Genomic DNA, 23,447 nt, shown 5'->3' on the forward strand with positions numbered 1-23,447 from the left:
GCAGCGATGTGCACATGTGTGAGTGTGTGTGTGTGTGTTACAGTATCGTGTTGTTCTTGCTTGCATTCATTTGTGCGTGTATGTTTGGGCTTTAACGCGCATATAATTTTAAATCGCATCTTATTTGTTGCATGAATTTTGCAAAGCGCCTTTCTGCTGGGCATGTCTGCTCGATTTAATCGCCTTTTGCAGCAGCTAAACAAACAAGTGCTACTAATTCAAAGCAATGTGGCTTAGCGTAAATGAAAGTATGCGTAAATCCGGTTGGAAAATAGTATTTCTTAATGGCTTTTTGTGTCGTAAAAGATGCAGTTATTGTTGTTGTGGTATAATTATAATATACATATATAGATATATATAAAGATAAAGACCAAGACAAAGATAAAGATAAAGATAAAGAAAAAAATAAAGATAAAGTTAAGGTAAAGATAAAGACAAAGTTAAGATAAAGATAAAGATGAAGTTAAGATAAAGACAAAGACAAAAATAAAAAATAAAAATAAAAATAAAAATAAAAATAAAAATAAAAATAAAAATAAAGATAAAGGTAAAGGTAAAGATGAAGATAAAGATAAAGATAAAGATAAAGATAAAGATAAAGATAAAGATAAAGATAAAGATAAAGATAAAGATAAGGATAAAGATAAATATATAGATAAAGATAAAGATAACGATAAAAGTAAAGATAAAGATAAAGATAAAGATAAAGATAAAGATAAAGATAAAGATAAAGATAAAGATAAAGATAAAGATAAAGATAAAGATAAAGATAAAGATATGGGTAAAAACATTTGTTTCAATGTTTGTTTCAATATTAGAGTCAGCTCAAATAAAAGTTTTTAGTAAAGTGAAGTATTTTCAATAGCTCAGTATCTACCGAAATGCCTAGAGAGTGGTCCACAAATAAACAGAGGTGGATTCATTGTACAGCGAACCACTACAATTTTTAGAAAATTAGTTCCTCTGTAATTTAGACGTAAAAAACCTTTTCAATTAAAAAGAATATAATTATGAATATTGTAAGTTACTTTCCTTTCATTAAGCATATACTTAAAACTTTTACAACTAGCACAAAGATCAATTTTAAATCAGCATCTTTTAACATATTTTATCCTTTGTGAACACAATTAGGACGACTGATCCTTTATACATTTCGCTTAGCAGTTATTTTTACCACCTACAAACATATATTAGGGTGAACAAAAAAAAATAATATTAATAATACTAAAAAAAATATCGCCGCTAGTAATGATTTTTCAAAATTTCCTACGTAAATACCACTTGAGAAATCAGTTTTCATTAAAAATATCATAACTTTCGAATAACTTAGGATAAAATTTGTCGCAACGAATATTTTTGCAGAGGACAAAATATGTTAAGAGTATAAATCGCATGCGTTTTTTAATAAAAAAAAATTGTGTATAGAATTAAAAGTTCATCTAGCAAATTTGCCACATTCATTTTGACTATAAATGAGTTGTTAGTTTTGTTTTTCGACCCACCCTAATGCATTTATATCGATACATTTACTTTATCTTTGGCTGTTGTACAGGTCATAAATATCTCTAGCCAAGTTAGCGCAACAGCGAAATTTTTACTCCTCATTGGTTTTGTGAAATGTAGCAACAAAGCGCTCCGCAGACGCAGAATCCCAAATTTAATACAACAAAACTACAAAAGTGCTCATACTCGTGTATGCAAGTAACAATAAATAAATTGATAAATGGAAACTTTTTTAGCTTCTATAAATGTAAGCTGCCTGCTAACGCTTTCTTCTGTTACTAACGAGTGTGCCAGAGAGCACATCGTAAATGCATGCGGCGGAGCGGCGGTGAGGAGCAAGTGCAAGTAATCACAAAGTACAAGCGGTCAGCATTCGCTATCTGCACTGCCAGCTTGCGATAGGCAATAAATTTCGTTTTCAAAAGCAATTTAATGTTGATTTTTCGATTTTTCATTGCGGCTTTTATCGAAAATTAAAAACTGCGAAACACTTGTGTTCCTCAAACTGGTCGATTTCCGGCGGCACGTTTGCTGGCGTCGGCGCTTTTGATGGTGCCTGTTTTTTTAACTATATATATGTATATATAAAGCGCCAATAAAGAGTCACTTTCATACGAAATTGATGAATTTTATACAATTGAAAAAAATTCTTTTGATGAAGCTTTTCATTCATAGTGCAATACATATACATCTGTACTTGCTGTTGGTTCAGAACTAGTTGGAAGAACTGAATTAATTGGAGAATGCAATGAGGTACAGAGAAACCGTTCTACGTAACCAGAAAGGATCGAGGCTTTCATCTGACCAATGGCTGTCAACTCGGCTCCATTCCTTGAAGTAGTTTGAGATGTTTGTTTTCTGCCTCTACAAAAACCACCGGAAAAGAGGAATTATTAATTTTCAGCTATAAATAACAAGTAATGCCTTTCAATGCGTTCTTATATGCTTATAGAGCATATTGATTCACTTTGATTTTGACTTAAAGTATTTGTATACCCTGAACAGAGTATATTAAGTATGCCACGATCTTTCAAACACCCAAAATAAACACCGCCACCAAGGGCTCAATTAGCGCTGAATGCGTCATTTTGATGCACTATCGTAGGACTTTATAGCCTTGCTCTTCCGTTCGGAGCTCTCTATGAAACTACTTACGTCCGTTATGCTTTTTGTGGACAACCATTCAAGGTTTGGTGTCTGATGGGTTCCAAAAATTTCGAGTCGGATTTGTGATAAAGCTGTGCATTTGCTTAGGATGTGAAAATCAGCTTCTGTACTCCCTTCTTTCTCACCGTTGCGGCAACTACTCTTATAAGGTAGCCACATTATTAGAGCATGCTCTCCAAAAGGGCAGTGCCTCGTGACAATAGCTGTAAGTTCGAATATGCTATTTCTTGACCTAGTTAGCTCGTCCTTTGTTCTGTTCCCGTCATATTTTTTTCTTGCAAAATGTGTTTGCGTTCTATCAGTTCTGTGTGATTTATTCAAAATGGTTAAGAAGCACCCTTTTGATCGTTCCTAGTGGTTATAGTACTATCCAGAAAAATTCTCACTCTCAACACGTGAACACCCAAATGGTAAATACCAACTTAAATTCCTACAACTAAGGAAAGGTTAGACATACCGAGAGCAAAGAGATCAGTGGACCTCTTGTGACTCACCTTTCCCAAAAAGGATATTCCGACAACACAAAGACTAATCGTAGTCTAGTTGTAAGCTTCTGGAAAGCCAAGTTATCCGATAGACGCTAGTATATCGCCCGAAGAAACCAAATTTTTATTCTCTGATAAGGTGCGTTTTCTTATCAGCTCGCCAGGTTTGCAATCTCCCTGTGGCCTAGCACATATATTAATAGAATTTAAAATTTAAATAAAATTCAATGGCATGGAGTAAAATATTATAATTCTTAGTTTACCTTAACCCCTTCTTCTATATTCTCTGAATAAGCGCAGAACTACACCAGCGTCTAACAAATTTTATTTTATTGAAGCATTTCTCAGTATTCTTCTTTGTCTTGACTTTTCACTGCGTTGTCCCGTAGCTAAGGCAGACGCGCGTTGGAATTTCAACAAAAGCGCAGCTTCGCCATTTTTTCTTTTACTCGACATTCTCCTACCAATGTCATTTCTTGTGCTTTTTGTCTGCGAGGTTCACATTGTCGCTGCACATTGTATTGTATGAGCGCCTAGCAATAAGCAGTGGTTGGCGACACACACACGCACACACGACAATAAGCGCTTTTGACAGACACAACTTGTACGTTTTTCTGCTTTTTTCTTAAATCTTGAAGCAGTACATTCAAATTGTATTTGCTATTGTGGTTTCATGTATTGGCAAAGCTTTGAAATTTACTTATTTGTGATTTAATTTAGCCGAGGACCTGCATTTCGCACAGAATTCTCGCAGTCGGCTCTAGACTTCATGCTGAGAGTGCCTTTCAGCTGCTCAGTGTTTCCTCGGCAACAATTACAGTCATTAACGACTCATTATGTGGCGGTAAAATGGCGGCATATTTGTAAGCGTCGCGCTGAGGGTATGCGAAATGAAAGAAAATTAAGTAATATGCGCTCTAAGGGGGAAGTGTTCACCTTGAGTGCGGCTTCCGTGGAAATTCAGCACTTAAGCGCCAGTGCTTTGTCTTATTAATTAATACTCTATTATATTTTAATATGCCGCGCGTTTTCAATTATAATAGCTAGAAGATTTTCAATTGCATTTTCGCGTACAGCAGGCGGTAACTACGGTAGCCTCGCGCGAGCTGGAGTGGTGCAGGGACACAGTTGATTTATTCTAAAGTGGTATAGGCATTTTGTATTGGATTTGAGGAGGCTAGAGCATCATAAGCGCTGATATTATACAGATATGGTGCTATACCGCATTGAGCTCTAGAAAATAGACTATGAAAATTTCTTTCAGTTAACTTTTATAATAATTTATAGTTTTAATACTAAGTTACCAAAAATCAAGTAGATTTTCACATATGGTATGTGAAAGCTACAGATCGCATGAATCGTAACATTCATTAATTATTTAGCTAACTAGTTTGAAAACTCATCTTTCGACGAACAAAGACCAAACTCTATAAGTCACTCATTCTACCTGCTATATTCTGCAGAGGCATGGACGATGACAAGTTTTCGAGAGAAAGAGAATTGGCTCCAAATTGCGAAGGAAGAACCGACTGACGCGCTGTTGTAAACTCGGCTATAACCGAGAAAGCGGTGTCTACGCCAATAAAAAAGAAGAAGAACTGCAAATAAAAAGATGAGACTAAGTTACCAATCCCAATTTCTTCATTATTTGTATTATATGAAATATATACAATGTCTATGACAGCAAAATTTGGTTGAAATTGGTGGAATGACTATTCTGTAATTAAACTATTTAGTTTGTTTACGTTTTATAGCTTATAAAATATATATTTAAATCTCTCTGATACAACCCAAGAAACCTGGGAAGTCTTGCAACCACACCGTCATCAAGAAGCTGATTGGAACTGCCGATAACGGACCAGTATAGTACAAAGCTGCAATATAGACTGATCAAAATCGAGCCTTTGTGCAGAAGACTTATTAATTTGACCATATATCTATTACATATTCCCAAAATTCGGCAAAGATTTATGCTGAATACGTTTACAGTAAACTCTGAATATCTTGTTCAGATCTGACCATTATTACTTATAGCTGTCATATAAACTAACCAAACAAAGACAAGATAAGGTTTTTTGTACACTTTTTTGATATAATAAAAACACTTATTTCTAGTAAATGCCAACCCAATAACAAAGTTCTTAGACAAAAAACGCACCTACTAAATTTCCACATAAAGTTGTTGGATCTTTTGTATGATGGATCTCTCTATTGGACATCAAACTAAAATAAATAGAATTTTAAAGTCTAGATATGTGGTCAGACTATAACTAACTCTAATTAAGAGGTCACAAGTTTGAGGCGACTAATTCCCATTCACTCTATTCCGCTCTCACCTCAATCGTTATCGTTGCAACAGCGGAGAAGTGGTGTTAACACTGCAATAGGAAGGTGTAAATTTATGACAACAACAATACGGTATGAAGTTTTTGTAACAATTACAAATACAACTACACCGTTGGCAACACAACACCAATAACTTTAGTGCCGCATGAAAATGTGCACAAAACGCAATAATAACTGCCTGGCATACGCTCTCACCGCATTTACACGTGACTGCACTTTGATAGTTTCGCACTTTTTGCTTCTTTTATGGAGTGCTCAGTTTTCATCCATAAAGCTTACTGAGGAATTGTTAACGCTACACTCAGCCTTTGGCACAATTCGTGCGACTGCAACACTAGCAAGGGTGCTGTATTTGTTATACGGCAAAAGTACTTTTAATATTCTACAACTGTTGTGTGTATGTGTGTGAGTGTAATATGCACTTCGATTTCAACTTGCAGTGGAGAAACTATTTGCCGTTACTTTTTAAGCGCCACAACTACCTGAGCTCTGGCCACCGCTTTTTGATGCGATTCCTGCAACAAATAAAGTTAGCGCTCCAGAGTGCTACTCGAATATTTTTTGTGTTTTTCGAAAATCTTCGCATTACGCACCGGGCGTGTGTGTGAGTGTGTGGCTGCAGCACGCATTGTAATTAAATTTTGTGCTTGCCATATATTTGTGCCGTCGCTATCAATTTAGTATCAGTGCTTTCGTAGTGCAAATGCGAATGCAAGTACGCACACACACACATGGGTGTACCGTTAGCATTCACAACTTACTTACTCAACTCGATGCTTGCCATACACCGCTTGCCAGAGTTGCAAACTTTTTCCGACTTTTTTCACACCTCTTCTCCCATTTGTATGGTCTGCCATGAAAGTTTCGCCTGCCTCACGTGTGTCTCACATGTGCGCGCACGCACACACGCGCATGTTTACATTGTGTATGTGCTGTGTGGCATAAAATCGCTTGCATTTACATTTGCATCGGTGCACGCACATTCGCAAGCAGTGTGCTGGCCGAGCGGTGGGTGCGGGGAGGTGTGGAAAAGGCTACGGCAACACTCAAGAATTTGTCGTAATTCGGCAAATTTGTTGTCGCAGCAGTTGCCGTTGTTGACAATGGAAAGCGTGTTGGCGCTGCGAAACTTTATTTGCTATCTCGTTGCCGCTGGCACTCATGCATATTGCTGTTGTAATTGTTTTTTGTGGTTCGTTGAGATTTCTGCTATGTTATTTACTCTCAACTGACACACGTAGTCATGTAGTGTGGCATTACGTTGCTACGAATTTCAATGTAAATGATTTTTGTTTCTATCAGGAAGAGTGGGAAAAGATATGTGATTGTAGTGTGTATAAGATTATTTTTTAACGGTGAATTATTTTGAAATCGAAAATGTTATTTAAACTTTATTTTTTTCCATATTGAGTTTAATATATCTATTTATAGCGATATGAATATTTAAAGATAACGAATTCTAAAAGATTTTTTAATCTATTTTTTATTACTGATATGGGTCAGAAAGAAATATACCCCAGTTAATTTCGCAAAGCTGATTGATCCTTGGCTTTCTTCAGAATCATATATAAAATCTAATAACCAAGTTCTCTTACCAATCGAAAAAAAAAAATCTATACCTTCCTTTATATCCCGTTTTGAGCTTCCTGACAACTGCAGTGTCTTCAAAGCCGAGGTGGTTGCTATAAAGGTAACAGCAGATCTAATGCGCCGGAGTGCACCCTCCTTCAGAGTGGTGGCTATCTACTGGGGCAGCGATTTTAGTCTTGAGCTTGCTAGGGTAGCTATATCAGTCTCAATAACTGCGGAATTGGTATTAGCATCGTAGGCTTTTTGTGGTTCATTACTGGACTGTTAGGTCTGACCAGCTCAGCAATGTTGGTCAAGTATCAGCAGCCATGCTATCGCAAGGTGCTTTGAGCCCGGAGAAAATTGTAGGAGGTGTTGCGGACTCTTCGCTCTCAGCAAAGTCGAGTTGGTGAAGAAAATCAAACCCCAATGGATTGAGCTACCTGGGTGCAAAACTGCAAAATAATAGATTAGAAGTACACAAAATTCCTATTGGCACTCGATAGAAGAGACTGTAGGAATATGATGGGAATACTAACTGGTCTGGTGGCGACACACGCCCGGCCGTGGCTGACAGATCGAGAAGACTGCAGAAAATGCCTAGAGCAGGACATCAGAGAAATAATAGAGCATCCCTTGTGCACTTGTCTCGAATTGGCTAGACTACGCTGAAAGCATCTGGAGTCCCCACAGTATGATACACTGGAGGAGATATCGACAGTGAGACCGCAAAGAATTACAAATTCGGGTCAAGTGCAGGCATCCTAAACGATGACTACTCCTCTTGGACCTAGCAAGTGAACTCCATCTGGTATCGCAAAGGACCAAACTGGAATATGTCCAGTAAATAGACTTAGTAAAAAAAAAGTAATAAAACTTGATTTTAGGGTGCACATAATCTTTCATAAAATGATATCTCAATTATAAAGTTAAGTACTTAGGCTTGCCCGCTTTAGCGTATTTCCAGCACTGGTATCATCAATAATATAAATAATGGTATATATTTTGGACTTTTCCTTTGATTATCATGAATTATAATGCTAAAATGGGTCAAGGGACTTGCAAATTGACCTCTGTTAGGCAAAATGATACTTAACGCCCCTGCTCACTCATAACATGAACCATATACAAACATATGTATTCTTATGCTGCCAATATTAAGTTGTGACAGTAAACATTACGGGCTGGCTTTAACTGTCAATATTAATTTCATAGTACCTTGCCTCTTAGTTACAGAAATTTTCCAGAATTCGTAAAACGCAAGAAAATTTTATTATATTTTTGTAAATATATACACTCATATGTGAATGTAGAATCACAAAAATGTAAAGTTTTATACATAATTGCACTATAATTTATAGTCAACTTTTATTATTATTTTTTTATTTCTCACCTTTCTTTTGAATAACTAGCTACATAAAATACCCCTCACAAGTAAAAGTTTTTATGCTAGAGCTTTATCTTGTTATTTCAGTTTTTAAGGTAGCTATACACTGTAGTGGTCCGATTTCAAAAAATTCCAAACTTGTGTCAGTTTCTTAGAAAATAATCCACTACAAATTTTGTGGACATATCTTGTAAAATAAAAAGCTTTCCATACAAGAACTTGATTTCATTCGTTCAGATTGGATGACAGCATATAGTATAGTGGTCCGATATCGGCGGTTCCGTTAAATAAGCAGCTTCTTGATCATATTTGTTATGTTCCAGAGTGATATTTCCAGAACTGGGAGACTGGAACGTGTATATATTGATAGATAAACAGACATGGCTAAATCGACTCAGCTCGTTACGGTGGTCATTTATAACAAGTAATCCACCTTTTCCAAAAGCCTTTTTTTGACAGATCACGCTTGAGTCCTGTCAAGCCTTAATGTTTTTTTTTTTTTTAAAAAAAGTAAGTAACCTCGAAATGCATATCTCTATATATACTTTAAAGGTACTCCAAATTTTCGAGTGTTACAAACTTCCTGACGAACTTAGTCTACCCTGTCCGTTGTTTAAATATAATTAAATTTGTATGTTGCTGTAACACTACTCATAAATTATAATCTAATTTGCTCAAAATTGACTGACACGCAGTTATATTATTATACCTTATTACTATATTAGAGGCTTGCCGACAAAGTCTGCTCAATTAGTGGCCGGCATATGTGTATTTAAATATATACAATGTTTAGCAGTAAGGCTTGTAGTTAATATATAGGCTAACTATGCTAATAATCCCCTGTATTTGGGAAGAAAGCAAACTGATGACCAATTTTAGGTTGATTAAGTACTATCAGAGCGCTGTCAATTCGGCTAATTACGGCTGCAAGCCATGAGCTGTGTTATACAGAAATACCGTTTTGTAAATTTTTGATACTACAAAATCATATCCTTTATATATGCCGCATGCACGATATACAGGGTGGGTTGTAAGCTGCAAAATAATATGATTTAATGAACTGTTTCTAATTTTAAATCTTATTTTTATATTCAGCACTGTAATGTCATATAAAAAATTGTAACACGCACATTTGCGACACCCTGTTTATACAAAATGCTCATACGCGTTAAAAAATATATACGCGCAAACGTATTAATCTACTATACCACATGCAATGTAATTATTTTCCTATTAGTCTTATTTATGAGTCGCTGGTTGTGCGGATGTTCATTAGCCAGCAATAGTATTTATCAGTAAAATCGTAATTTTTGTTTTTGGTTTTGGGGTAGGGTTAATTTATGTGGCAGTCTGGCAGCATTTTATCATATTTTGTAGCATGGTTAAGTACTATATTTATAGGTGAAAGGTACTTTAATATATCATATCTATATGCAAAGCGAGTGTAACGAAAAGTAATATAATTTGTAGAAATTTGGTTGATACAGTCATTATCTGCCCAAAGACTTGTTTGTAGTATTATGAGATATTTTCCTAACAAAAACTTTTATATACCTTTGTTTTAGCCACTTCAAATAAGATATAAAATTAGATACATTTTTCAGTAGATATTTTCATTAAACTGAAAGAACTTTGTACAAGTAGCTAACCATAGTGAGGGAAAAGCATTTGAAAGATTTTTATCAGCTACCAGCTAACAATTGAGCATAAAAAGACTCTTCACAGGTGCATTTATTACAGCATAGAAGGGTAAGAAAAGAACTTTATCGTGATATTGATCATTCAGTTTGTATGGCAGATATGTATATGCAATAGTAGTCCGATCTTAACAATTTCTTAGATTATTACTTAATTTTTTTTGGCAACAATTCGTGCCAAATTTCCTGAAGTTATCTTGTTAAATAAAAAAGTTTTTCATATAGGAGCTTAATATTTTTCGATTAGTTTGTTTGGCAGCTATATGCAATAGTGACCTGATCTGAATAATTTCTTAGAATATTACTTTATTTTTTTAGGCAACAATTCGTGTCAAATTTCCTGAAGATATCACGTTAAATAAAGAAGTTTTCCATAGGGGAACTTAATTTTGTGGTAGAGTTTGTATGGCAGCTATATGTTATAGTAATACGATTTTACCAATTCCAACATATATATATGGTTTCTTGAATAGAAAAGTATATATACAAAATTTCAAATCGATATCTCAAGATAATACAATAAAAAATTAACTTTTTTTGTTTTCACCACTTACATTTTATCAGTTACTGCTTCTCCTTAGAACTGCCAATAGTAACAATATATTGAAGTAAATAAAAAACAAAGCAGTCGACCGAGCATAACACTTTCAAATAAATTATTACCCAAAAATGTATTTACAGTACAAGATATTCTTAAATTAAACATACTTCTCAAATCCCCACGAAGAAAAAATTTAAAATAATTACTCATACGACTGGTCTACCAAAATATTTTAATAACCTGACTTAGCCAAAACCACCAAGCCACACGAAAGCTTAACACATACTTATATATATGTTAAGCAAATGAATTTGAAGGAGGATATGCATGAAAAATTCCGTTTTTATGAAACCAACATCACACCCAGCCACACAAGCGCGCCTCTACCAACACATGTGAGTTGTGCTCCTAGCGGCAGAGACGGAGGCAGAGTCGGCGTCAAAAGTTCTGAGAAAATTAGCATAAACATAATGTTGCACACACTTAAATGCACAAAGAGCACATAAATTTATACATACACACATGCTGCTGTAATAAAAAACCGAACATAAAGCCGGGTTTACATGCATATTAGCACAGCAAAGCAGCCCGTGTGCGCTCACATGTACATAATTCATATGCATAGTAAATATGTAGGTGTGTGTGTAGGGGTGAGCGTCAGTGAAGATGTTAGGTGCTAAAAATTAAAATGTTTATGCTAAAAAACAAAGTGGGCGCTTTCCAGCAGACAGCCCACTTGCTGCTTGGCCCCTTGTCAACTGCCTTGCTGACTGTGCAGTTTGCGAAAAAGTGGCATGACAGCTGCGGGTATGTGTGAATAATTTCGGCTGACATTAGAATCACATTAACACACAGGCGAAAGTGCCGGAACTGGCAATAAGAAATGTTTAATTTGCCATGCTAATATGGTGTGAAGGGGTTGGTTTTAAGTTTAAGCGCATTTGTGTAGAGGTGTTTAAAGGGTCGGGGAATAATTACATAAAGCTGTGTTTGCTTGGAAATTTTTATTAACATAAAAGTTTAAGCCTTTTTGGCACATACAAGTAAATTAATTGTAGTTGGAATAAAATATTCGTGCTTAAGCTTATGCTTCTTTGCTTTAAGCATCCCTCAAACAGATTCCTTTCATTGTGAGGTCTCATGGGAAACAACTGAACTGTTTCGTAAAAGTGAAGAAAATTATGTTTAACAGCGCCTAAATAACATTGAAGCAGTGGAGGAGATAATTTTTAGCACTTGATGTAGTATTGTCTTTAATTTTAATTGGTAGCAACGTTTGCCATAACTCGAAATTAATTATTTAACCCTACTCTTTCATTTTTCTGATATAGTATTTTTAAACAGGTGGCAACCTCTCTCCAAAAATAATTTTTTGCTGAACTCTATTTGACGCCCAGCTTGTTTTATTTCTATTGTTACAAGTTTTTTGGTGATTTAGTTTTTTTAGTAGGTGGCAACTCTTTGCGAAAAAAATAATTCTTTATTAAACACTTTTTGGAATCCACAGTGTTTAAATGTTTCATTATCAAAATTTTATTCACATAAAAAAACTAAACAGGTGGCAACTCTGGCTAAAAAAATTTCAGCCTCAATATTTTAAGCCCTCTGCACGGTGAATGTATATTATTTCGACATTTTTTATGTGACATATTATTTTTACTTTACAAATTTTAAACATATGGCAACTTCTGAAAAAATATATATTTTCTTATATATTTAAAACATCCTCGCTTTCAACTGATACCTTGTCATACATATACTGCGAATGTTTCCAACTTCGTTGCGGTCGGTTAATTTGACTCCCGCAACTAAACGTTATTAACTCAAGTAATGCGTTTGCTCCACCGCAAACAGTGAGCATTATTTTGGCGAGTCAACTACGTATGACGATCTCTCCACAAATCTCACGCAGTGTCGGCAGTAAAGCGCTGGATTAGGCGAAGTCGCACAAAATTAATTGCTAAATTTATGCTAAAAGCAATCTTTAGCTTGGACCACCCACTGCACGGCAACAATAAACATGCCAATTAAATTGTAATGTGCGTGCGTGCGAGTCAGCAGAAAATCAGCATGAGCAGCAAGCGCAAGACCGACCGTCAACTACACATAAATGTTATTATTAATATATTTTGATATAATTTTTCACTTGTCATATTCATTTGACTTAAGTATTTGGTCAAATTTCCGCAAACATTTATTTATTATTCTATGCCTATTCATTATGTTTACTCACCGTGTCTTTTTCATGGTTACGCTCTCTTTTGCAGGTCTTACATCGTACGTTACGCAGGACAACATTAATAATGAACTACACCGAAATGTAAATCAAAATTTAATTATGTCGCCCGCGTCGGCCGGCATTTCCGGTCCCATTGTGACGAGCAATTATAACGGGCCTGCGCCGCAGCCGCCCGCCCAGCCAGCCCCCGGCCACGGCAGTTTTCATGGCAGCTACAGCGCCGCCTTCACAGCTTCATCAGATATGCCTTATCCGCCTTCTTCTATTTCGGCGTCCTCATCGTATCACCAACACCAACACCAGCAGCAGCAGCAACAGCAGCTGAATCTACAACAACCATACCATCAAGCAAGTGGGAGTAGCATAACAAGTTTTGATTCGGCAAATGTAATTGATGAGCGACACCAACAGCGGCACACCCATCAACATCAGCAGCAACAACAACAGCTACAGCACTTGGCGCGCCCTCTGCACAAAGTGATTGGCGTGGGGCTCGGCGGTGGTGCTGGTGTTGGTGGGTTAGAGCACAACAGCCTTGGCGAGGCGACGCTGGACGGCTCAGCCGAGAGCGCCAACGCCGGCTTGGAGGAGATCTACGCCGCGCCCATGTACTTCGGCACGGAGAACTCCACAATTGTGACGACGCAAATTGGCGCGTCCGCACATATACCCTGCACCGTGCATCACATTGGCGATGGTGTGGTGAGTACATTTTGCGCAATTTCCTATTTATTTGTTTGTTGAAAATTCACTTTGCGGCCCGTGAGTGGCGGGCGCAAGTGCTGTGTGTGTGTTGTTGTGCTACCAATTAAGCCGTCATTCAAGTCGTGAAGAAACTTATGGCGCACAAATGGCTGGAGTGGTTGAATTTGTGTGGGTTGTGGATGCGTAAGCGCTTGTTTGGGGTAAGCGGGTAGCCGAGAACACCAAAAATAGCGCTTTGTTATGCTAAGTGATGTTTATTGTGATTTGCATAAAGTGTGGCACATGGAATTATGTCATGAAATGGTTTACAAGTCTTGAAGTTGAACAGCCGCTCAAGGGGAATTATCAAGCGCTAGGTAGCATATAATTATTGGTGGATAAGTGGGAATGTTTGTATGGGTTTCCAGTCATCTCAGCAGGAGCTTTTGCTATAGACTTTAATTCAGTTAATGAAGTAAATGATTAATTTTGCTGAATTTTTGTGTGTCTCACCACAAACGTTTAGTTGCAGTATGTGGTGGTAGTTGCACATACTTCAAGGTTTTATGAAAAAAAAAATTTATAAAAAATTTTCTAAACATTTTTTTTTTTGTTTTTTAGAATAAAATTTTTTTTAATATTTTCTCATTTGCAATAGTAAAGAAGTTGGAGAATTTTCTGCGGTAAAGGTATATATCATTTCCTGCGTTAAACCATATACCATCTGATCAAATTTGACGCGGATTGCGTTCAGCCAATACAGTAAAAGTCACAAAGAACCAAATGTGGCAAATACGGTGACTAAGCAATGATTTTCGTTTCAGTTTTGGCCAAAACGTCAGTGGCATCTGTTATAAAAAGTTGAAGCTATCCGTAGCTCCAATACTAAGCCTTATAAAATTCGGTTATGCAAGCAATCTGGGTAATATTTGGGTACTAGTTCATATAGAAATATAAGTAAATGAAAGGGCTGACAAGCAGCTCAATGGCATCCGAAAATACAAGTCCCTTTAACTGTCCCAGAACATTCTATTCCTTCAAGGATTGTCTAAAGCAATGAATCCTAGAGGAACATAACAAAAGGTAACTTTGGTGCAGTTTTGATTATAGACAAACCAAAAAGATCCTACTTCTATATATATAAAGGAAGCTCAGTAACATTATAGGAATCATATAAGGCCACCTAACTCTATGAGCTCACCTTCAGAAAATGGGAAAAGTGGATTAGGCGAAATGCAGATCATGCACGGATGATGATGAGAGGCTGGACTTTTTTTATGTGTATGTTCAGCCAAGAACTCTTGATCTGGTTTCTTAAATTTTCATATAATCAAATTCAATTTATTCGCATTGTTGTTTCCCATGATAAAAGATAAACAAAATATATATATTATATAATAGCATGATAATATACTTCGAAACATAAAATGTGGGATATGCCCACATTGAATGGTATTTAGAACCATTCTTGTATGTTTATTTGTCAATATTGATTAACTAAATACATTCTGTTGTCATTTGGCACACCTATACAAAAAAACTGAAAAAGAAACAATAAGGACAGCTGAAAAACCACCTAAACGCACAATGTGTTACATACCACGGGGCGTATGAGTAACACGCTACTAAAACTTACCAAGCGCTCGACATAAAAACAATTGCGAACAACTCAGCGTACAAACCAGGTAGTGTGCTTCACAAATAGATTAAGTGACACGCACTGTGCGAGCAATATTGCCAACTTGCCCTACTTATTGCGTACCAATTGACAAATCTTCTTATTGATATGCCATTACCATTTCAATTCTGCTTCTTACACAAACATATACAAATACACATGTTAAATGTGGATTGAATAAGTATTTGTTGTGTAAGTACAAGTAGTGGCACAAAATACACGTACAAGTAAATATTATAGCAATTATTTTGTATTTGAATTTGTAAGGCATGTGTGAGCTCGGTACTGGTGGAAGAACACGACCTTGCGTGGTATGTGTGGTTGCCTAGCAGGCGAGGGTACATATCTTTAATGACTGGGTGACGTAATAGATGTTCTATCAGGTGAGAGTGGTAGCAATTTTCGGAATTTTAAGATTGCGAAGTAGTTTGTAGGAATTTTAATTTGAGGCAATAGTTTGAAGGAATTCCATACTTGAGTAGAGTTTGATGAAGAAGTAGTCACTCAGATTTTGAGATATCGATACGAAAATTTGAACACATCTTTTCCTGCCGAAATAGCTGCTGATTTGTCGGAACCAACGATATCGGACCATTTAAGTATATAGCTGCCATACAAACTGCACGATTGGAATAAAGTACTTGTATGGCAATCATTCTCATTTGACGAGATATCTTCATGAAATTGACCAAGAATTATTTTCTAAGACAGTGGTGTAATGTGCGAAGTAATTGCTCAGTTCGGACCACAGGAACATATAGCTGCCATACAAACTGAACGATCGGAATAAGGCAATTGTATGAAAAACTTTTTTATTTGATGAAGTATCTTCACGTAATTTGGCATGAATTATTGCCTAAAGCATTGCCACAACCTCCGAAGAAATTTTTTAAATCGGGAAACTGTAGCATATAGTTGTCATACAAATTGCGGAATCGAAATCAAGTGCTTGTATGGAAATCTTTTTACTAAACGAGCTATGGCCGTGAAATTTGCCACTGAATAATGTCAAAGGTAACGCTATAATCCCTGAATATATTGCTCAGATCGAACCACTATAAAATATCGCTGGCATACAACCTGATTCTGTTCTAAGTAGCTGTTTTGAAATTTTTTTTTATATGTGGAGCGTTTTTAAGCTTCGTTTACTTTTTTTCATATTGTCATAGCGTTTTTTGCAAACTAGCCACCTACTAAAACCGCAACCTTAAGTCCACATAATTTACTACTGGGCTTAGTTTTCAAATAATAAGCTTATTTATGTGGCAGCGTGCATTGTTTATGTGTACGCTAAAATAATTCTAATTAATGATTCTTGAATTGTCTGCACAGGAAAGCACTCGATACGCGCATTTGCACGGCTGTGTATTCGCTTTCAATTTTATTTGTGTATTGGTAAACTAGTACGTGTGTCTACACATATTTACATACGCACACAAGTTTGCACGTTGTTTCGGCACAAATTAATTGTATTTGTTCGTTATGTCTGTCTATCACACACTTCGTGCTTTTTGCATGATTCTCAGCCAATTTCCACTATTAGTGACGCTCTACTTATTCATTACACATGAGCTGTAGTGTCGTTCAGCGAATGAAATATGCAATTTAATTTAATTTGCGCTGTGACAGAAAAAGCGAAACGCAAACGAAAATGAAATGAGTGGAATTTGTTTGCTTTTTATTTAATACGATTGCTGTTTATGACCACTAAATTATTTGGAAGCAGCTTTAAGATATTAAGTCGAGTTGTGTTTTGTCGCAAAACTTTCGCTGTCAACTTCTTGTCTAATATTTTTTGCTTCTTACTACTGAAAGCAGCAACTTTGTGGTCAGTTTGTTCGGACTTTTAACTAGAATGGAAATATATATCAGCTTGCGTTGGTGATATAAGTTCATATACATATATATATGTTTTATTCAACTCGCACAAAAGGCCAGTGAGGAAGACTTTGAAAATGAATAAATGTTAAAGCAGTTCATAGTATGTAAAGACCCAATTGGAAACGAAAGGCATTCTTAAACAATTAAGGAAGAACCAAAGAACTACCTTCAGTTACACAAAGCTTGTTAGATATATGAGTTCCAGAGCGAGTTTTCATAATGGATCAACAAATATTAGGTAGTCGGAAAAGTTTTTTCGTATTAGTAATCAAATTTCAAATTATTTGTTTTTTATATTTATAATGAATATTAGTGAACCAAATATGTACCAATTTGGTCGACCACTTTCTACCATTTTTCAGTGTAAAACTTTTCTGGTTTCTCGGCGGAAAACTGCGACAAGTAATTTCCACAGGCTTTTCTTGAAGCCAACTTTACTCCATTAAGCGAGCTCTGCATTGACCAAAACCGATGGTGCAAGGTCAGGGCTATATGGTGGATGCATCAAAACTTTCCAGCTAAGCTCTCCCAGTTTTTGCAGAGTCATCAAAGATGTGTGTGGTCTGCGTTGTCCTGATGGAAGACGAAGCCATTTCCATTGATTAGTTCTGGCCGTTTTTTTTCGATTGCCTGCTTCAATTTCATCAGGTTTTGGCAGTAAAATGTAGAATCAAACGTTCGACCAGGCTGGAGCACCTCATACTGGATGATTCTCTTCCAATCCCACCAAACACTCAGCATAACCTTTTGAGACGTCAATCATGAGTTTGCGACCAATTGTTGAGCTTCACCACGCTTGGACCATGATCTTCTTCAGACAATATTGTCGTATTTAATCCACCTTTTGTCTCCTGTTACCATTCACTTCAGAATTCATTTCGTTTCAGCAAAGAATCGCAAATCTTAATTCGAGTCCATTAAATTTTTGACAGACAATTCATATGTGTGGTACCCAAAACACGAAATTATTTTTGTAGCCAACCTGTTTTATAAGGTTCAAAACCGCTTGATGATGAATGTTAAGTTCCTTAGTGATGTCAGGGCCGCTTATGTGACAGTCAGTCCTGGTCCCTGCTCAGTCTTTTCCATAATTTCATCGACTTTTCCAACGATGGGTCGACCAGAACGAGGTGTATCTTTCACATCGAAATTTCCAGAACGGAAGTGAGCAAACAGATACAGCATCGTCTCCGTAAATTTCACAACTTTCATTGGTGGCTTGGGTGGCATTGTTCCCTTTTTTATACAAAAATATCAAAATATAGCGAATTTCATCATTATTTTCAATAATGTTTGAGCAACTGTAACTTTTTTTGGCAGCTTCTTAGAATTTAAGTTTTTGGGGTTAAAGGAAGCTTAAAATGTCACCTTTCCAACGCTATATGCTATGACACAATGTGATTGGTAACACTGGATATACATATATGGAGATGAAACGACATCTAATGACAAAATACGAAAAGAGTTTTTCGACTACGCAATATTAAAGTAAAAAAAAAATTGATATATTTACTAAATAAAATGTCTCAAAAATAATTTAAAAAACTGCCAAGTTATATTACCCCTTAATACATATCAATCCCTGAACAAATACTTGCATGCGAAGCATGTTACTCATACGCCGTGGCCAGCAGCTTAATGTATATAGAATCTATATTATAGATACATCATACGCCTTATATACGAATCTGTACAAGTTTTCTCACTCTTCCAAGTATTTTATTTTAAGCATAGTTATTTTCTTTACGTAAGCCTACGTCTATGTCCATACGTTTTGACAAATTAAACCCAGACGTTTTCGTCTTCATAGAACACAAACACAAGCAGATTTTTGCACAAGAGGGTTGCGTCGTCAACATGCTTGGCACTATGAAGGTTCTTTCATCGCTACTAATCCGCATAAGCTGTTGCTATAAGTAGTTTTAGCATGAAAAAGTGTTAATGCTTACTCAGATGAGCTTGTGTTTACGAATCTTCCACACCAGGAGAATATATGTATGTATAAATTAATGTCTTAGGTCACGGCTGAAGGTGTGAGAAATTTGTGAAGAAGGTGAAAATAGGCACGCATGAAGAAACAGTTTTAAAGACAAGTGTTTGTACTAATAAAAGAGGTATTTAGTTGGAGAAGAATTTTAAAGGAGATGCATAACAAGCGGCTTATGAGGGAAGATACTACTAAAATATTGAATTTATAAATCATTTTTTTTATTATTCATTTTTTTAATAGCTTATACATCTTCTGTATTTATTTCATAATTATCATTTTATTTATTTATTGTAGTACATGAAAAAATTATACTAAATTTAAGGTTTTTTTTATAATTTTAATGAGAAATTTAAGAAAAGAATTAAATACACTGTCCAATAAGTGGAAAGATAGAAACAAGCTGAACGGCAAGATGAGCTAATAAACTCTCACAACACATATCCCGTCATCAGAAAAATAAAAAAAATCTAAGACAACTAAAAATTCTTTAGAATTCGCAATCTCGGCGGCTTAAAATTGAAAACGAAAGCTGCGAAGCAATAAGCAGATGCTTATAAGGATACAGCATAAAAGACAGAAGAATAGCAGATAACGACCTTGGAGAGTAGAACAAATAAAAACGGCCTGGGGCTGCATAAGCAGCCTTCAAAGCAACTAAACCTGGCTGTCCACTTGAAAGTTGCTCAAGCATTCATTTGACGCTAGTTCAGGTGAATCCTTACTTAAGCATATTTATTTAGAACTGTGTGTAACTACTTGCGCACGTAAGTATGTACAAACGGCGTTAAATAAAATGTGAAGGTCATTGCGCAGCTCAACGCTTAACGAGCAGCAACTAATCTGCGCGCAAACACACACGCGTACATTAATAAGGCAAAGTATATACGTTTGTGTGTGTGTGTGTGTGTCATTTAGCCTCTGTGCACAACTGCACTCAAAGCAATATTGCTTCGGAGAAAATTTTACGCCTTTTAAGCATGAAACGAATATGACACGACAGCTTCCACAGCTATACGAGTATAAGACTGTGCAAATATATATGCAAATGTGCAGAAGCAGCTGCTTGCGTCAAATTATTACGCAGAGTTGTTGGCAAATACAAATTAAGCTTGATGTGACGCCACTAGTTGCTTAGCATTGCCACTTGAGTTTACTTACCCGCTTCGTAGATTCTATTTATTTATAGTAGGAAGCAAAAAAAGAAAATTGTTATTATACCTGTGAGAGAGATTGGCAGCGTGGGACTTTAGCAAGATATTTTCGGCCCTTGAGATTGAAGTCAATCATTTTAAAGTGATTTAATTTTAAAATTTTTGGATGGAGTGTTTAATTTCAAGCATCGGAGAAGCTGAAATATAACTTCAAGATGTGTTTAATGCTTCTCAATTCTGGTTAGAAGACAAATATATATATTTTTAAGAAAGGAACACTATTTTAAATAAAAATGATAAACACTTTAAGCTTTATAAGAAAGCTACATTAGAGCACTACATTTGAAACCAAAAGCAAACAATGACTCAATATATATTAATTAAGCCTTATACACTTATCTCCACAATGCTCTCAAAGTCCTTTACACTAAGCTGTATTCACTAATCAAACTGAAGTGGCAGTCAATAAAGCCAGCAATCTATTCTAACATAAATCAGCGCTCATCTCCGTCTAACTATCTATTTATATTCACACGCATTAGTTAAGCTATTGCATATAAATTCCAATACTCAAGGATCACATCAAGGATTTATGGGCAGCCATCGCATATGTGTTTGTAAACTGCAGTGCTTCCGAGGCATAAATTGTCACATGTGGCTTAAATCAATTGGAAAAAGTACGCACATATGACATTGTGGCCACTTATAAAGCTGTGGCTGCGTTTGTGGCTTTGGCTATCGTGCATAATAATGCGACCATTTTTGGATGTATTAATTATTCAAAGCAGCAAAGTTGGCATGCCACATGTGCGTACGCAACTCATGTTAATAATGAGGATATCATCACACCTTTGTCAGGGTGATTGATGGCATCGACAGTGTACGCTGGCTGCCGCTTGTGCTTTGAATAAATTCATTCACTTTACTGAATGATTGTCGGTAGTTATTGCTGTTGGCTTTGAGGGTGAGAGTTGAAAGGTGTGGGTTTTAATAGATAAGCGTTGAAAGTGGTCGAAACAAAACGTCAGTTTAACATAGAAGTTTCTAAGCAAAATACTGGAATTATGGGTAGATGAAGAGAAACCTTTTGTTGATTGATGTTGATAAATATTTAAAAAAAAATTTGCGAGAGGTGTCATATAATTATTTATACTACCACTACTACGTGGGTTTAAACTAGTCCAGAGACATATGTATTAAAAAAAATATTTTTGGCGAATTTTTTTTGAAGAAAAATTAAGAAAAATGGTCAATTTGAACCATGTATTGATCGAAAAGCGACCAAAATAAGCCAGAAGAGACGGCGAAGTAATTTTGTTCTACGACAATATACTTGCAGTCGAAGCAAAATTGGTTCAGGATACAATCAAAGTACTTGGCTGCGAGCTGCTACAATACCCGTCGTTTTCATCAGACTTGACATCTTCTGATTACCATTTGGTTTTACCTATGGGACACGCATTGGCTGAGCACCACTTCGATTCCTACACAGAAGTCCAAAACAGGGTGTCGAGCATTTCTATTTTCATGGTATCCACAAATTGCCAGAGAGTTGGTCAAAATGCATAAAAAGCAATGGTCAATACTTCGAATAATTTTTTCTTTATTTTTCCATTCAAAATTATTTTTTAATTTTCGGAAAAAATGGTACACCATATAATACAGCTAAATACTGGTTTAGTGATAAGCAAAAACACGGTGTTTTAAACTAAAACTACACTACCGATTTCACCCATACCTTGTTTTCTTCTATCTTATTGTAACTGTCCATGAATTCGACTTGGTGTGAACCGCACATTAAGCAACATTTTATATATTATTGCTTATGCTTTGTTGTCTTGAACAATGCGACTATTTTCTGCATAAAATCAACGCCGCAGTTCATGAACTTTGCGCATAGAAAGAATTGTTTGCGATATGCAAATTAATATAAATTACTGACTGCTGTGGTTTGCAGTAGTCGGACTACATTGATTTATAGAACATAATAAATTTCCTGCTTTTGACCACCTATAAATTAAATTGTTACGCTTACAAATTATGTACAAACAGATAAAAAAATTATTAGTTTTTATGACTTTTTAATTGCAAACAAAAGAAGATAAATAATGCACGGCACATTTTCCATAGAACACACATAATAACACCCTCTATTCAACATACCATATTCGCTTTTGCATGTTCTTTTTATAATTTTTTTCATATTTGTATTATTTTCTTATGAGCAGCAGAATTTGCTCTGCTCAAGAATATCAAAAAACCAGTGAGGTTAATTTTGTATGCTCCTTGGCGGGTGAGCATGTTTTTTTTTGTGTAGTCGTTAGAGGGGTTCTTTGATAAATATTAAAAAAAAAATTGTGAATGCATAATTCACACTTACAGCAATGTCCTGAAAGTGCGTACAAAGAACCTGAAATAACAAGCCTGTCTTTTTCTATTCCTTTTTTTTTTGTGCTGACCTTGGCCTGAAATAGAATACTGTGCTTTATGATTTTTGTAACTTGGGAATTTAAGCTTTTTTCATGTACATACTATGAAGTAATTATTTTTTCGTTTGTGAATCATATTCACTTAGGTATGTTAAACCTATGTCAATTTTATTTAATTTAAGTCTGATTTGTATTACGGAACATACCTAATCAAGGCGATTTGTGGAAATTAGAAAGAAAATATCACATGAACTGTTTTTAAATTGTAATGGAAAATTAATACATATTTATATTGTGTCGAGAAAACTAGAAACTCCACCAGATGTAATACTCTTACGACAAAGATTTTTCCAGTCCTCGCAACAGTTTTCATAAGCACTTTTTGTAATGGCCTGCAGCAAGTTTTCAGTCAATTTTGTTTTATCTATCAGTTTCGGAATTTAGAAAAAAATCCACGGAACCAAATCTACCGTGGTTAATCGATGGTATTCATTCATCGTGGATCGATGCAATTTATCATCGTATAAATTCCATGAATTCTTCCTACACAATTTCGAACTTTTTCAACGGATATTCTCACGCACACGCCTCAATTCGGCCAAATATAACTTCTTGTTGATCGTATGGTCCTTCGCAACAAATTCATGATGTACTAAACTGCGAGTGTCAAAAAAAAACAAGGAGCATCATCTTCATTTTT

General features: G+C 35.8%; 1 protein-coding gene across 2 annotated transcripts in view; it reads left to right on the top strand.

Moving 5' to 3' along the window:
• The window catches only part of LOC120771012, a 160,561-nt gene that overhangs the window by 97,772 nt on the left and 39,342 nt on the right, over positions 1-23,447 (top strand). For both annotated transcript variants that reach the window (XR_005704947.1, XM_040098788.1), the window contains exon 2: positions 12,963-13,636. Coding sequence is in view for 1 of the 2 variants with exons in the window: in XM_040098788.1 (XP_039954722.1) it covers positions 12,963-13,636 (674 nt within the window). In the remaining variant the exon portion in view is untranslated. The remainder of the gene's footprint in view (positions 1-12,962; positions 13,637-23,447) is intronic.

The sequence above is a fragment of the Bactrocera tryoni genome, chromosome 3, assembly GCF_016617805.1.
Source record: "Bactrocera tryoni isolate S06 chromosome 3, CSIRO_BtryS06_freeze2, whole genome shotgun sequence".
Lineage (NCBI taxonomy): Eukaryota > Metazoa > Arthropoda > Insecta > Diptera > Tephritidae > Bactrocera > Bactrocera tryoni.